This window comes from Pavona decussata, unplaced genomic scaffold, assembly GCF_977016875.1.
Source record: "Pavona decussata unplaced genomic scaffold, jaPavDecu1.1 SCAFFOLD_133, whole genome shotgun sequence".
Taxonomy (NCBI): domain Eukaryota; kingdom Metazoa; phylum Cnidaria; class Anthozoa; order Scleractinia; family Agariciidae; genus Pavona; species Pavona decussata.
Genome location: NW_028145546.1, coordinates 4148055 through 4164153, shown reverse-complemented (window position 1 = coordinate 4164153; position 16099 = coordinate 4148055). Strand labels below are relative to the sequence as shown.

The 16099-nt window shown below is 38.7% G+C and overlaps 1 protein-coding gene across 1 annotated transcript; it reads right to left on the bottom strand.

Moving 5' to 3' along the window:
• Nucleotides 1–6451: 6451 nt before the first annotated feature.
• Nucleotides 6452–9142, bottom strand: LOC146468338 (repulsive guidance molecule B-like). Its single transcript, XM_085124940.1, has 3 exons — nucleotides 8767–9142; nucleotides 8085–8638; nucleotides 6452–7623 (listed from the first exon to the last, which is right to left on the bottom strand). Exons 1-3 carry the CDS (start codon nucleotides 8840–8842, stop codon nucleotides 6916–6918), a joined length of 1338 nt encoding a protein of 445 aa, XP_084981066.1. The 5' UTR covers nucleotides 8843–9142; the 3' UTR covers nucleotides 6452–6915.
• Nucleotides 9143–16099: the final 6957 nt, after the last annotated feature.

The following is a 16099-nucleotide window of genomic DNA, read 5'->3' as shown; positions in this document are numbered from 1 at the left end:
CGATATTGAGAGCGGTGTATTTGTTACCTGTAGTTTCTTTCGTAATATTAAGCTCGAATGTTTTCTGATCCGTAAAATTTCCGTGTTGTTAATTTTTTGTGATTATGGATTTAAATAATCTTGCTAACTACTGAACTATCTAAACCGATTGGGTTTGGTATTCCAGGATCTTTATACTTGTCAATCAGTATTTGCCATAAATGCTTCCAACATTGTAATCACAGAAAGCTCAAGTCGCCGCAAACAGAACAAAACTTTTATAAACTGATTAATTCTACAGCTCCTAAAATGGCTAGTTCTACACTGGAGCTTTTTTCAAAGTGAGGAGAATCAAATTTTAATGTTAGCAATAAGAATAAATGTAAATTAAAGAAAAACCTTAATTACCTGAATTGATTAAAGTTTGCGAGTGGCTTAACGCAAATAAACTTGCTAAACACTGGTAAATCCAATTTTGTTATTTTTCACTCTTATCAACGCAAGGTTGATTACGACGTAAACTTAATACTATATGATAACGACTTAAAGAAAATGACTCCTCTCGAACGTAAAAACTACGTGAAATATTTAGGCATTCTGGTTGACAGTAACCTCTCCTGGCGATACCACATACAGTAGACTATATTTCATCAAAAATAAGTCAAGGTGTTGGGATTATTTCGAAGCTTGGGCATTTTCTGCCTACAAGTACCCTTTTATAAGAACCTATCGTTCCTTAATTGAACCTTACATCTCTTATGGACTAGCCGCCTGGGGACACGCTGCCGCTTCTCATCTAAACAAAATTTTCTGCTGCAAAAACGAGCCCTTCGCCTGATGTACTTTTCTGATAGTAGTACTCATGCCATCCCTCTGTTTGTCAGTTCCGGTCTTTTGCCTCTGAATATGCTCTATTTTAAACATATTGCTACTCTAATGCATGATATTTTTAGCCATTGTGCTCCTCCAAAAATCTCTGAACTGTTCACTCGTTCTGACCAGATCAGATCCACTCTCACTATACACTAGATTTTCAGCGTCGGGTAATTTTCATGTCCAACTTTCAAGACTCAACCAACAACTGTTGTCCTTTTCTAGAATTGGAACGAGAATTTGGAATAAAATTCCTCCTCAACTACGAGAGTTACTTAAAACACTTTTCAAGCGTAAACTGCATGAATTGCTCTAAAGGTTCTGGAGACTGAGGAGGTGTATGTTCAGATATAAACGCTGTTACTCGTATCAATCTTATGTCACTACTTAGTTAGCTTCCATTTAACTCTCTAAATAATAATTAGTCATTTAGGTGTTTTAGTTATTCATTTATTTTCTTATTTAATTCTTTTTCTCTTTGTTTAATGAATCATTTCTATTTTGTGCTGTTAATTTTTTTGTTCCTTTTGAACGTGTAACTAAACAACTATCAATGCTACCCACCTCGAATAGCCCTTGCTAATTGTGGGTATCTAATATTGTAATAAGTCTTCTCTTGTAATAAATTGTTGTTGTTGTACCTTGCAAAGCAAGCCATACCCAAATATTAGAGTGGTTTTCTCTTCAATGCCGTAAACCCAGTAACTCTGTGCTCTGTAATTACTCTGGCCAGTTAAGGGAGATGAAAAAGCGCAGTGAACCACTCAAAACTCGAAGTCAGTACATATAACCAGCGCCAAGGGCGGGAAAACGTGGATTTGTTTTGGTTTTGCTTCCCATTGGTTGAGAAAGTGCACGAGTTTTGTTAACCAATCACAGAGCGTAGTTCAGTAAAACTAAAGCAAGTACCAAATTACTTTAAACATGCAATTGAAAACCAGAGATTTACCTTTGTTGCAACCTGCTTTGCAACTTTGTTTTTGAACTTGCTTTTGTTTTTGCCAAGTTAAGCTACTGAGCCGATAATTAAAGAATTCTTTTTACTGATTAATTAAACAATAAGAAGACTGAAACATTTTAAGGGGGATTATCGTTGAATATTTGCGAAATAGGATATGATCTAGAAACGAAATACTAAGGAGATCAAAATTTTGAACACCCACTTGTCTGGTTCGAAGCAGACAGTTCACCAGCAGAGGGAACATCTCGTTATCAGCGCACTGTTTTGGTGTCCATCAACTAATTCTCCACATTAAATTTAAAGTTGCCACTTCATTGAAATAAAACTTTGTCACTGCCCCAAATTCACCAATCTTGCCTCCTTTTTACTTCTTTCTTACCATCCTAAAAATCATGTTAAAATTCTAAAAGATTGATGTGGGCTGTACGGGGCCCGATTGAAGAATTTTTTGGATTGCTGTAAAACCGCCAATGATAGGCTCAAGATAAAATGCTTAACTTATAACTGATTAAAGCATTTAATTGTGATGCCCCCTAAGTGCTAATTTGTGAACTTGTAAGCTCAGAGAGTGCAACTAGACACGTTTTTTAAATTCCCAACAAGAACCTCAATTACCAAGGACTTCCTGAAGAATAAAAATATTTCCGATGGATTAAAGCTACCAAATTCCACCTTGCTAGGACTTTTCGAAAGAAAATTAAATTGTCCATCACTTTTAACATTTGTATATTTGACAATTCAGCGCGAAAACGTGATCTTTTCTTAAACTAAAAACTTGCGTTTGTCGCCTCAAGTTTCCCGCTTCTTTCTCATTCAATTTTATGAGCGTACTATATATTTTATTACTAACAGTGGATCATTGGATTATGCAATTCCCGGCAGTCTCAGCGACCATGCGAGGCTTAGCGATCTTGGGATATCAGCCATTGTATTATGCTTCCAGACTTTGTAGTAAAATGAAATCAGCAAGATCTGACAATACTGGTTGGTTGTTTTCAATGTAAAAAAATTATACCACACGCGCTTGTTGGCTATGGGATGATTACAGCCAACCCGAGGCCTACGCGCCTTGTTGGTTATCTGCGATCTTATTTCCAACCCGCGCACATGGAATAATTGTATTGAAACAAACGGCGGAAATTTTTTCTTCTTCAAAGTTTTGCTATCTGAAAAACTTTATTTCTTGAGCTGAATAGTCAAAGATTTGAAGTCTCTACGAATAGGTCAGGCGATTGTGGCGGGTAGAACCTTCCTTTATGGTCCGCTTTATGGAGCACCCGAAAGGATTGCCTTGTTCCGGCCACGAAATTCAAAATTTAAGTATTTCAATCTGAGTCCCTAAAATAGACCTTTGAACCGAAAGGCTGGCACTACTCCAGGAACTACAATGTGTAGACTATGCTGAGAAGAAACTTTCAGGTATTAAAAAAGGAGTAAAATTTGTGGTTGCTTTATGCATATGAAAGAAGTATCATTTCGCTAAAAGTTGGTCTTCGAAATGGGTCATGGGTTGGATCTCCGGGAAAAGCTCCCCCGTTGTAAAACCTTATGAAGTACACCCTACCCCTCCAAGAAAGTTCAACATCATTGTAGGCTAATATAATGTTCAAATCGGAACAGGCTTGTTTGGACGATTTTACTGACATTCTGTCGACCTTGTTGTCCATAATTATAAAAAATATCAGATTTGCAATCCACTTTTATGTGCTTAAACACGTTCATTGAATCAGGAAAAAATAGCAAAAGGAATTTAAAATCCCATCTGTCAAATTTGTGAGACATAAATTACGCAGATTGATGCACTGAGCATTTTTAAGAAATTCGAAAGACATTTTCCCTTGGCCTACCTAGCGGCACATTGGGCGGTAAGCAGAGAGTTTTACTGGATCATGATTTGTTGTAGCATTGGAGTTTCTCGGCCTATTTTTAATTGTTGTTTGTTCAAAGATTTCGACAGTCATGTCATCACAACGGACAATCAAATTGGCAGTGATACCACTTTAGACTCGGTGAATAGTTTGTATAATTGCCGGAAGACCCCGCTCACTTTGTGTAAACGTGTCGGATAAACGCAGCTTAACTTCTTTGTCACAGATTTCTTTGGTGAATAGAAATTTACTCAACTCGGCTTTTTGTCGAAGAGGCAGAGTATTTGCTGTTTTTGTTTGTCAAGGATTGTCTCTGGTACTTATCTGGCCACCCAGGGTTGTGGAACACATGCATTTGCGGCCATTCCATATGTTGCAAAACATGGTTAAAATTACCCATTTTGTTCTACGGTTCCGTCACATAAACAAAATTTAAACATCTGCAAAGCCTAAACGATATTTTCTGGTGTAAGTTTGACAAAATACGTCATTACATGACATGTGGCGTTTGCAGGAAAACCGGTAAGCTCCATGCTGTCGGATGTACATGAAGTAACTGAAATTTTCGCTTTGATGTTAGAGAAAATGAATAAAAGTTTGTTGAAAATCTTTGAAACTGAAAACGGAATGAAATTACGCGCGCAAAAAGTTACGAATACTACTTTCCTTTGTTTACAGAACAAAGCGTTTGTATTGAATAAGCTCTTAAAGAAACACTGGGGGGTAAATCTTCGCTATTTTACCTTTTTATCGCTTGCCTTTTCATAAATGCGCCAATTACAAGCCACATTTCATCGACAAAATTTGAATAATTTTACTCTGATATCTATTTCTTTTAGATTCAGTCCGGTCATGTTCGCTTCATAGGCTAATTTCATTTGTGAACCACTTCTGTTTACTCTGCTACTAATTTCCAATAATTTTTTAATTGAGTTTCTTTGTACAGGTTTGCGGGGTCAAACTATGTCTAAGCGACGATAAAAGGAATGGATATTGCCAATAAAACGAAGTACACATGTCCACACAACGAAAGAACATTTATACTTAGTTCATTTTCGAGACAAGATCCAATTTAGGCCTGTTACAGTACAAATTGTGGCGCGCACTATAATTAATAAATCTTCCGGTGGGGTCGAGTTCTGGTTTTAAAATGACTCCACCCCGAAAATTAAGATGGATTGCAGTTAAATTGAAGCACTTTCAATTGCGAGTATATGTAAAGAATATTTGTGCGCTAGCAACATCGCAAACAAACCCAGAAAGATATTTCGCTGTTTAAATGCATAACTAGCTTGCTGTTATGTGAAAGCAACCCGCTTTATTCACACGCATCCAGCGAGTTTAGAATAGAACTTGCAAACAAAGAAAATTGACGTAATTAGGTAAGAGTGAATTTGATGAATGACAACTTGAATCAATGCGTTTTAAGAACAATGTTTACGCTTTGTATGGACATAAAATACCGCCTTCAACATTGACAAAATTAGCGTTTTAACTTTAACATGCGTCTCGGAAAACAGGTTTTTGCCATATGCACCACGAGCACTTTTGCGTCGAAATCGAATGAAATATGACGTAGACTTCGATAATTGCTGTCAAATTTTGACGATCGAGGCCGACAGAACAGCAGCGTTGTGTGAATGTGAATGCTATTTGGTTTTGCAGAAGCTCGATTTAATAAGCATATGAATTGCAAGGTAGGAAGTCTGTAACACTCTGCTAATTGTTTTCTTCTTTCAAAGCTAAACAACGCAATTTTCTGATCCGACAAATAACTCTTGGTTGATTTGCAAAGGCCCCTTCACATTCAATGGAAACCAATTTTTGTTGAAACAACTTAAGATGTTGTCCTTGTTTTCATATGGGCAATAAACGAATTTAATAGTCAAGTTATGCAAGGATTGCTCAATTCGCCAGTCAAGTCCGTGAATTTGAAACAATAAAAACTATTAACCAGATGAGTGTATTTTTAAACTGATGGCAGTGAAAACCAATTCCGGGGAAGCGGCTTTCGTTTTTGTCTCTCTTTATTTTCTTTCTTTCTTTTTCAAATCTTATGGACATGAACGGCCACAAAAAAAAAACAAGGAAAAGAGGACTTTTTGTTAAAAAGCTTTAAAAAAAGGCCATTTGGTAATCCCATACAGCAGGTTTTAGATTAAAAGCATCGCAATTATCTTCTCGGTCTATAACAGTCTTTTATTGACAAAATCGCAACGAAATTATTTCTTAAGAAGGTTCGAACAGCCCCCCCAGCGAGGTGGCGGCGACAAAAAAGAAAAACAATCCGAGGGAAGAAACAGAACACTTTGACGCGAAAATTTATGTTTTCACCTACGCAACTCAGCTGTGGAGTTGTAACTAAATATAATGCAATTAACGATATTTCTCCAGTACATGCGCTCTTAAGTACTATTTATAACGTCTGGCGTTTAAAGGGCTTAGCTTCGTGGGCACTGGAGACGTAAATTAAAATACACTTTATCTCTTGCCTTCAAGTTGTAGACAGGAGCGTTTCCTGGTTCAAGTTCGCGGTTATCACGTCAGATCAGGTCAGATAAGCGATGTCTCAACGGTTATTTCTCAGTGGAAACCCGTATTAAAATCGCAACCAGAAGGGATTATTTTCAACCATTTTAGGACTGAAAATCAAACTGTAAGCGGCAAAATTTCGCTTTGGAGGAAATAGGACACCGGCGCGGCGGGGCGAAACAATGAAAAACATTACGCAGTAACAACGGCACCAAGAAACTCAACAAAAGCACAGTAATTTCATTTGTAGTTGAGATTTATTGACCATTTCTTCGTGTGCAATGTGTATGCGTGTGTATTGTTAAAACGCCTGACTTCTGGGTTCATAAATTAATCGAGAATGTACGAAACAAATAAATTTCTAAGCAATGCGCTCTGATCCGTGCCCGACCAAAATATCACTAGAAATATATAAAATGTTTGGTTCTAATATTCAAGTGGGACGTATTTTTCTTTTATACAAACTGTACATTTTTTATTCATAAACAACCTTTTAGTTTTGTCGTGCATGCATTTTACACGGCATTCGTCACAGGGCGTAAGAAATATTAGGGGATCACTGATCACTCTCTCAATTACAAGTAGATTTTCAAAGATTGTGAATAATCTCACTTTGGCAAAAGCAACAGATTAAAATCAGGTGGCATGGCCTTCAAATTATTTTGACGTAGTCTCGTAAATTCACAGCGCGAGCTTTGGATGTCATCTTGCTAAAACAAACAGAATTATCAACAGAGTCCAGAGTTTGCAGAATGAATGGGTTGCGTTTCGTTCGCTCGAGTTTCTTGTATGTTTTATCACTGTATCGTTCAGAATACTCTCATCTCGTGGCTGTGTAGTGTTGTAACTTTGAAGGTCTCTAAGTGTACCCATCTCATCAAGAAGGAAAGAGTCGTCCAAAGCGTGCCACGCGGCAGCGCTGAAATTTTCATCGCCTGTCGTTAACAGGTCGAATAAACAAGAGTCTAAGTAAAATCCAGTGATTTTAGTCTCCGCGCATTTCGCATGGGCTTCCTTTCGCGACATTTTACTTCTTCGTGGGCGCATTCTCGCAAGCTGAGCGTCCGTAAAAGATAGAAGTTCTCTGTAATCAATCCGCTGATGGTACGGACATCCCGTTACACAAAGTCCCATTGTGGGAAATTTGCTCAGTAACTGCTCGGGGACTTTAACGTGAAATGTCAGAAATTCACCGACCTGTCGGATAATGATCGTAGTACTAATGTAACAGATTTTGATCTCGATGTGCGTTTGAGGTCCTTTGCGCCGAGGATAAATAATCGCGGGGCAGTCCAAAGGCCCTGTTTCTCGAGTTCCATCAAGAAACTCAGCGGGAAGCGAACCAGCCTTGGCCCGATATATTTTATGAAGAACACAGCCATTTCCCTTCGGTTTTATCATGACGGTGATCTGAAACAGAAAACACAGGTACACGGATTAAAGCCGCGATCGGTAAAACGCGATCAATCATGTTCGACAGCCTCTTGTGTGAGCCACGATGATGGATTACTTTATTTCAGAAACAAATTGCATGATGATACGTGATTAGTTTCATCACAAAAGAGCTCAAAAGCGAAAGAGTCGAGTCAATGCAATGCTCATTAGAACACTGTACATTTAATGAATGAATCGCGTGTTTGCTGGTGAAACCAACATCATACTAACGTTGCTGGACTCAGAAGGCAACACACCGCTTAAGAAATCGACAAGCTCTGCCCTGCCGTGTCTTTGCGAGCAGTTGGAGACCATGTTTGAAATGCAAGCAAGCCCGAAACTACAGGATATACATGCATAATTCAACGGAATGTGTTGTTTCGAACACGTTCCGTGTAAAGATGTGTGGCAATTCAAAATAATTTAATACTTCTTACCGTATTAGTCGCCGTAGCACTGGATCCCCTAACCAGGGGTACGTTTGTAACTTGTACGGAGAAATACTCGTTGTCGATTAGCGGCCAAGCTCCCTGTACGACGCACGTTTGCCGTTCCTCCATGAATGTTTTTAAATGCGGGTCTCCGAATAAAGCACACAGACGAAACTGGTGTGAGTTTTGTTTAATCTGCCCGCTTGCCAGTTTGATTTGCTTGTGTTTAAAGTTCACGCATGTAGGCTGGCTTGTGACCGGAGAGGTAGGTGCCGCGGTAGTCGACACTGTTTGGTTTGTCGGAAGTGAGACATTCCCGCAACTTCGATCCTTCATTAGTCTCGGTATTAGAGTAGAAATAGTGTGATAATACAAGTTGGAGTTGCAGGTTTTCACGCTCTTTTTCACGTTCTCTACGCAGCGTAAATAAATCGCCAGCGCTGGACACATCACTTCATTGGGAGTCGGTTCTTGTGCATCTACAGTCTTTTCGTAGGGCCTTGTGCATCGATCGTTCAACATTTCCATACACTTTCCTAGCTGTGCTGTGACTACCAGCACTGAGGACGCAAATAAGATACCGAGTAAAGTGAGTATATTTACATTCACGATCATCACAACACCATCAAGATTACACTCTACGCGCTCGAACGAGCGAGCCACAAAGTGTTCTAAATTCTCTACTTACGTTGCGGAAATAAACAAACCGATAGCAGCGCTTGATAGAAAACAGTCAGTCCTATTTTGAATCGGCGAAGCCTCATGTCCCTTTTAAGCCACCGTCTGAACTGTCGCACATATTAACTGCATGCAGACCATGCACCGTGTTACTAAATTCCGTCGAGTTCGATCGCGAGTTGCTTACTTGCGATCGTCAGGACGGCCAATTTGCTTGATGGGAATGAAATCCAAATGACTCAATTCACTTATCAATCAGAAAGTTGACAGCTACTACACAAAGATACTGATTTAACAAAGCCGTCGGTATGGCTCTCTCTTGGCTCGAGTGACCTTGTCAACGATTTGTAGAACTTTTCCTACCGGCTGAAGCGCAATGTTGGCGCGAAGTCGATTCACGAACGTTCGTTTTATAGCAGGGACACGCTGGAATAAATGGCTTGGGAAAATAACCGAGCTCTTATAGGGGGTTGTCGCTTTCTCCTGAACCCCCTAGTGCGGTTTCCCGTCACACTACAACCACCGAAACAGCTGTCATTCTAATTAACTATCTTCTCCTTTCTTTCATTTCATTGGCTCTCGCTGTGTAGCATTATCGCCCGCGGCTATTCAAAGTGGAACTTTCAAACGGACCAATGACGTTCGAGTATCCAGCTCGGAACTCGTACATAATTGAGCGACTTGTCATTCATCATTTTCCTTTTTGTTTTCTCGCTCCTTGATTGGTGTAGGGTCGTTAAAAATTACAAAAGAAGGACGGAGTGTTGACATAACCACCGGGGGCCTCCGACTGCTAGCTCTAACCTCAATCAACAAAAGCGCTCTGGAGCTTGCTGCCAAAGCGCATAAAAATCTATCGCAAGAAAACCAAGCTCAAAACATTTGAATGTGACAGGATGTAATGCCTACTAAGCCATCTAAATCCTTTTTTTCCGCACCGACGAACTTGTTCGCCCGCGTACGCTATTAATTACAGGCCTTTGTTGACTTAGCGTAATTGTACTTTTGTAGTTCAACACTTCCAAAAATTAGACACGTCACATTTGGGAGGGCACAAGATAAAGATAACAAAAAGGCTTATCGGAAGCAAAAGAGCGGGGTTATGTTTCTACAATGCGGTGTAAATGGCCCTTCTTCCGATTGCATGGGCTGTTTTCCGCATCCAGAACGCGGTTTTTACTACAAGCGCGTTCCATAAATAAGTCATTTCGAGATCTATTGAAGTGGTCGATGTTTGGTGGAGCGTGCTGCGAGCCCGCCAAGCTCTTATCCCATTCATTCGATGCACCGCCCACAAATATTGGTGTTTCTTCATGTTGCGAACACACAAAACTCTTCTTCCGGTGGTGTCGTTTAAGGTTTTGGGAGCGCGCTGAACGCTACCGAGCACACAGCGTGTGAAGTCAAATCACAATGCTTTGGAATCTGTGGGAACACAGCAAGAATTTTTTAGGGAACGAACAATAATTCTCGGTGTTGTGATAATCAATAGTTTGCGCTGCGAAAATATCGTACTGGGCTTTGCAGCTAGCTAATTTCCTGTTTCTTTATATGATTTCAAATGAAACACGACTGTTAGGATACCCTACCGTTTTTCAAAATGTCTATTAAATTTTAACTTGACCAACTTCATTGAATGTAGTTATTGGGAGCGGAATTTCACAAGACATGTCCTCAACCAAAAACGGCTGTTTTATATGCCACTCTTCGCCAGTTATGAACTCCCACACATTTCCGCTATTTAAAGAAAAATTAAGGTGACTATCGCGACCCAAAATCTCAAGTGTACCGTACAATTTTGTCTGTTAAGATGATTTCAGTCTGTCAACGCAAAGTTACTAAGATAACTAAACAACATTCTGCGATTCTGTCAAGGAGTTTTTAGTCCTTCAACTGAATGTTGTTTCCCGCTGTTTGTCACAGAAAGGAATTATCCGATGCAATTTAATCTCTGTTGTGGATCTAAGTTTGTAACTACATATGCCAAGCACTGCTGTTTGTTTGGAATTCAAGAACGAAAATTAAAATCTGTGGGAGACACAAGTTTATGCAGATAAGGTGGCGCGCTCTCTCGGCGGGTTATTTTTGTCAAGAAAAATGAACACATTTCAAAGTTTCCCACAGGGCTTGAGCTGATTACAGACAAATTAGTTTTCTTGAGGAATACAGAATTCACTGCAGGATTATTGCCTGTTTATACACCTTGACGAAAGCCACTGGTTTCTTTTTCAAATGGCGGATTAAAGCAAACTGCGGGTTGGAAAATAACGACGATTTCTAGAAACTGCGAAACACTGCTGTGAGGTGACATGACCAGAATTCCAATGAATTTTCCTTGTATGGGCAAACATGGAAAGACAATTTGAAAATGTCCTGATGAAGTATGTCTGAGTCACTGTCGATACAGTTGCGAAAGAATATATATACCATGAGGCAGCTCTGAACCGACAAAGTCGGACTTTGCCAATACAACTGAGTCACCCAAAACAGGCTTTGGGAAGACGAAACGTAACTGAAATAAAAAATATCTTGCAATTCTAATGAAAAGGAAAATAATTTCTATATTGTAAACATAGCGTTGCCAAGCAGAACGGTCAACCCTTCTGTACTTTTGCCGCCGTTAGTTTTCTCCGATCCAGAAAACCTGTTGTGCCGGGTGTCGTATCCCAAGGCCACACTTTCTATCGCGCGAAATCACCAATTCTTATTTTTCATTGAAAAGACATCCATCTTCCTCTCTTCACCACGTTTAAAATTAGTTAAATTGGCCTCTTGAAGTCTGCAGGGGTTCTCGCCGAACCATTAATTAGTCTGTTCACACAGTCATGTCTCTCTAAAACCCTCGGTAGAACAACTGATCCGTAGTCATGTGAAATCAAGCACAAATATGCGTGGATTATTTTCTCTCCGTAACTGGGTCGTCAGTGATTGGAAATTGCGACTACTAAGTGGAAAGGAACAATGTTGCGGTCTAGCAAAACAAAATAAAAAGCGTATTAAATAATAAATACGGCGGAACTAGATTTATTTCATAACAGTTAGTGGACTGAGGCAGTCATTTGCGTATTGATTTGCGTGATTTTTTCCACTAAAGTTTATAATTAGTGGTTTGTGTACACACATAGTTTATGGCCCATCGTTTTCAACATTTTCACAGAATTGGACAAGTTCATTTTCAAGTTATCATCTCACTCTACGGGGCGTAAGCAAACGATTGGTACCGAAAAACATTCTGACCTTAAATGATGCAAGAGCTGACAGCGTAGCAACCAAAATATTGTTTAGTAAAACGCGCATCAAGAAAGGCTAAAATGTTTTAAATTTAACCAGATCGGTTACATTCTCTATCCGGTGGCTGTTTAAGAATTAATACACAAGCCTTGGTCACGCGAGCTTTCCTTAATCATGTAAAATTTAGGACATTTCTCCCTTATCAGAAACAAAGACACTGCTCTCTTTTTAAAAGAAGTTTGTTTTCTCGACATGTTCAGAAGCATCACCTCTCGCACAGCCATTTTAGGTTTTTGAACAACAAAGCGAAATATCGACAATCTAGTCGTCCTCTTGACCATGAGATCGGACCAAGCAATTTAAATAGGTCTTTCCCAGCAAACCCACAGGATCTTTCTCTGCTCTAAATAACAAATGAAGGCCCTTATTTTGAAAGTCATATTCACTTTTAAAGGTGGCTATTCTTGGTGAACTTGCATATGGAGTCTTTTAGGGTCAAGTTTAATGAATTGGACATTTCGTGCACAATTAATCTGTAATATTGATTTTTGAGTACAAAAGGAAGTATAGTCATTTCAGAGATTGACCATTGCGTAAGGATCTGGTATATCGTGCGACAAACTCTAATCACACCACAGCAAGGACTTAGCAAATCATGTGTTTACCGTAAAATAAATGAGGTCAGTTGATTAGCGTCGTATTATATAGATATAGCCGGTTATAAGCTTTGCATTAAAGCTTCCTGTGCCATTTATTTGAGTTATTGAATAGGTAAAGAAAAAACTCAACTTACTTCAATGGAAACGAAATTGTGAAGTAAGAAAAAAAAACATGCCCTTTGTTCAACTCTACTGAGTTCCAATTCCAAAAGTTCTCAAGCAGAGTAGCTATTCTTTAATCATTTGTGTCTGTGAGAAGTCTAAATCCATTTTTTACTGTGATCTTTATTTTAATTCTCACCATCAGACTTTTAGACTCAAGTGGTACAGTGGAGACAAAATATTCAATGCTAAAACAAAACTTGTAATAGTGAACTTTGTTTCAAGGTTGATGGAGAACAGTAAGGAAAAAAAACTTCAGTGAATCGAATGTAGAACTTAGGTATTTCTTCTTTCCACTGGAAATTGTGTTTTGATGGCTGTATTTAAAATTTTGAGCTTTTGAAACAAAATTTTGCAGTTTATTTTCCTTGTAAGTGCAAATTAGACACCCATGACTGACAGCGACTGCTCAATACGTCAGTAATATAAACTACCATCAGAAGTCATTTCAATTCAGTCCATTAATCTCCAAGTGTGGTAGTGAGTTCGAATTGGGTCTGTTTTTACTGAAAAACATAAGATTAGACAAAAAGCCAAGATAAACGTTTTCGTGGAAAGTCATTTTTACCTCTCAATAAGGGTTAAGGAGCTCGAAACTGTGAAATGGTCAATATTAAACCGATCGCAACAACAAATTCAAAACAAACTGACACGAAACGATGTTTATTTTTAACAAACCAATCTTATCGTCAGCAGAATATTTAGCGGCGTTTAAAATTAATATTTCGTATAAGATGCTTTGCCAATGCATTACCAACAGTCATTTTAGCTGGCAAAAAAAATAAATATTTCGAACTAATTGGGAGTTTTTTCTAGTAACTGTATAGCCCACACTAGGAGGGCAAAAATAAAATGTAAAAAGTGTGTATTTAATGGACAGGTGAAAGTCGCACGTTCGTCGTAATTGAAACTGTTGCAAAAGAAAGCCTACGAAACTGAGTCAAGGCTTCAACGCCGAATTGACCCACAACCTCTGAAATAACAGAGTAAAAAATCTGTCGCAAAGATTACGGTCACATCTAGTCTTTGTTTTTGTCAGAAAGTTTCCATATCAAATATCAACCTCTTTGTAAGTAGTATAAACAGGTGACATTTCGGCGCGTTATAAGCATTTTGTTTTTGGCCGATTAAAAAGGACTAGACGTGCTTAAAAGCCTTTCAGATGTTTGCTTAAAGCACATTAGTTGGTCATGAAAGGAGTTTAAGGTTTCTTCGAAACTGTAAGCGGATGGTTTTTCCCTTTACTGATGGAAATTAGGGTGTTTTTGTTTGTATAGTGTTGTCGTGCAGTTTTTGGGCGGGACTTCGGAGTTTTCAAAAGCACTTTGAAGGATAAGTAAAATATTAAAGCGGAAGGTAAAGCGATATCGAGATTAGGTAAAGAATTTTTGCTAAAACTTCGAACAATTGCCTCTAGTGAACACGACATTCGAAGAGTTTCCCATAGCCTACCCCCCCCCCCCCTAAAAAAAAACAATAAGAAGAATCTAATAAAGAAAAGCTGGTCTTTATTTTAGGTATAACCGCTAAGTGCATATTATTTCTAACATTAATGTTGGTTTATCGATGTTCTGATAAAATTGAAAGCTTTCCAGGAAATGCGACATTGGCGGATTCTACACTGTTATGGCAATAATGAAACAAGTCCAGCTTTGTACATTTTCCAAGATTCAGAAGAGAAAGTGCGCTGCGAACAGGCCAACACCCGCTTGAGGAAACGGTGAAGTGACAGCCATGCGCTAACAGATCACAAGAAAAAATAAAGAAATAAATAAATGAAAATAATAACAATAATAATAATAATAATAATAATAATAATAATAATAATAATAATAATAATAATAATAATAATAATAATAAAAACTTGGCGGAGGTTTTATGGATCTCGGCTTTAATTTTTAGAAAGGAATAAAAATTTTGTTTTATTTGCTTCAGGTTTCGGGGTCAGGTAGTATAGAAAGGATCGCATTGTGATGAAAATTTTGTTGGCACTGATATATGCAGTTTAGCCATCAGTACAGATCGGGCGTGACGGGACCACAATTATCCTACGTTTGTCGCTCGCCGCTTCCTTTTCTAATCAGTAGAAGTTGAGTGATTTTGCGTTGACATCAAAGGCCAGAATTATTGCACACTATTCTCGTCTTCTTGCTACTGAATTATTTCGAGAAAACGTAAACGCGACTCTGCCGTTTGCCGTAAAAGTGATCCTAACCCCTCTACTTTAGCAGCCACAGCTTGTCCGAAACACCATGTTCAGCCTATGTTTACTCTCCGCCTTACAAAATCGATAACACAAAGAGCTCTGTCTCGGGGGGTTCATACAGGTTTCCTTAAATGTAATATTATCTTACAAGGCTTTCCTAATTACTAAACCTTTAATATTCATTCCTCTTGGATTTTCGAACAATTCAAGAAACTTTATTGAGTTCTCTTTCTTTTGAAAGCCTTGAAATTCGTTTCTGTTTGCATAGCACGACAAAGACCTTCGAAAATATAACTGGTAGTTAACTGGCTGTACTATAGGCAGGCAGGTCTTACTAGGGAGCTAAATTCTACTGAACAAGTTTATAATATACCGCGTCCAGCTTGCTCTCCCGTGTGTCTTTCGTTTAGTCTCGTGTGTTTCGTGCGCAGCAATGACAAGTTCAAAATTTTAAAATCGGGTTCTAAATCGTGACTTTTTCTTCGCCAAACACCTGAATTGCGATCTACTGCATAAATTATATAGTTAACGAGTTTTTTTTCTCCCCGAGGCAAACAATTTACTCGTTATAGTGGAGTTGTTCGGTAGGGGGTATCGGAGGTTCTGCTCGTGTGTGAAAGCCAAACAAGCAATTAACCTGAAACGCTTCTCGGAAAAGTTCAACTTTCTCTCTTATTCTCGCAAAAATAAGGAGAAAAATTGCTTGGATGTTGCTTATAGAATATATTACTTACTGTAACTGATACACTAAAACGTCTCTCATAAAACTGTTTACTTAACAAATGGAGCGGAGCGGAGGGAGGTGGTAAACATTCTCTTTTTGCTAATAGATCATGCAGTATTATGTCCTTGTCTTCGTGTAATGTATTTTTCCTTCAAACAGCTGTCTATTGACAGTTTTGTCTTCTTTGTTTGGCGTCCCCGTGTGCAGAATGAAAAATTGGTTGCCACCAAAAAAGGTTTTTAACAACCACCAAGTGGGTCGGGTAGCCTTTTAATATTTAAAAAGGCAGTGGACAGAACATTCTACAAAGCAAAACAAAACTTGCTGCTAAGGAACATGGCACAAGCCGTTAAACCTCCAG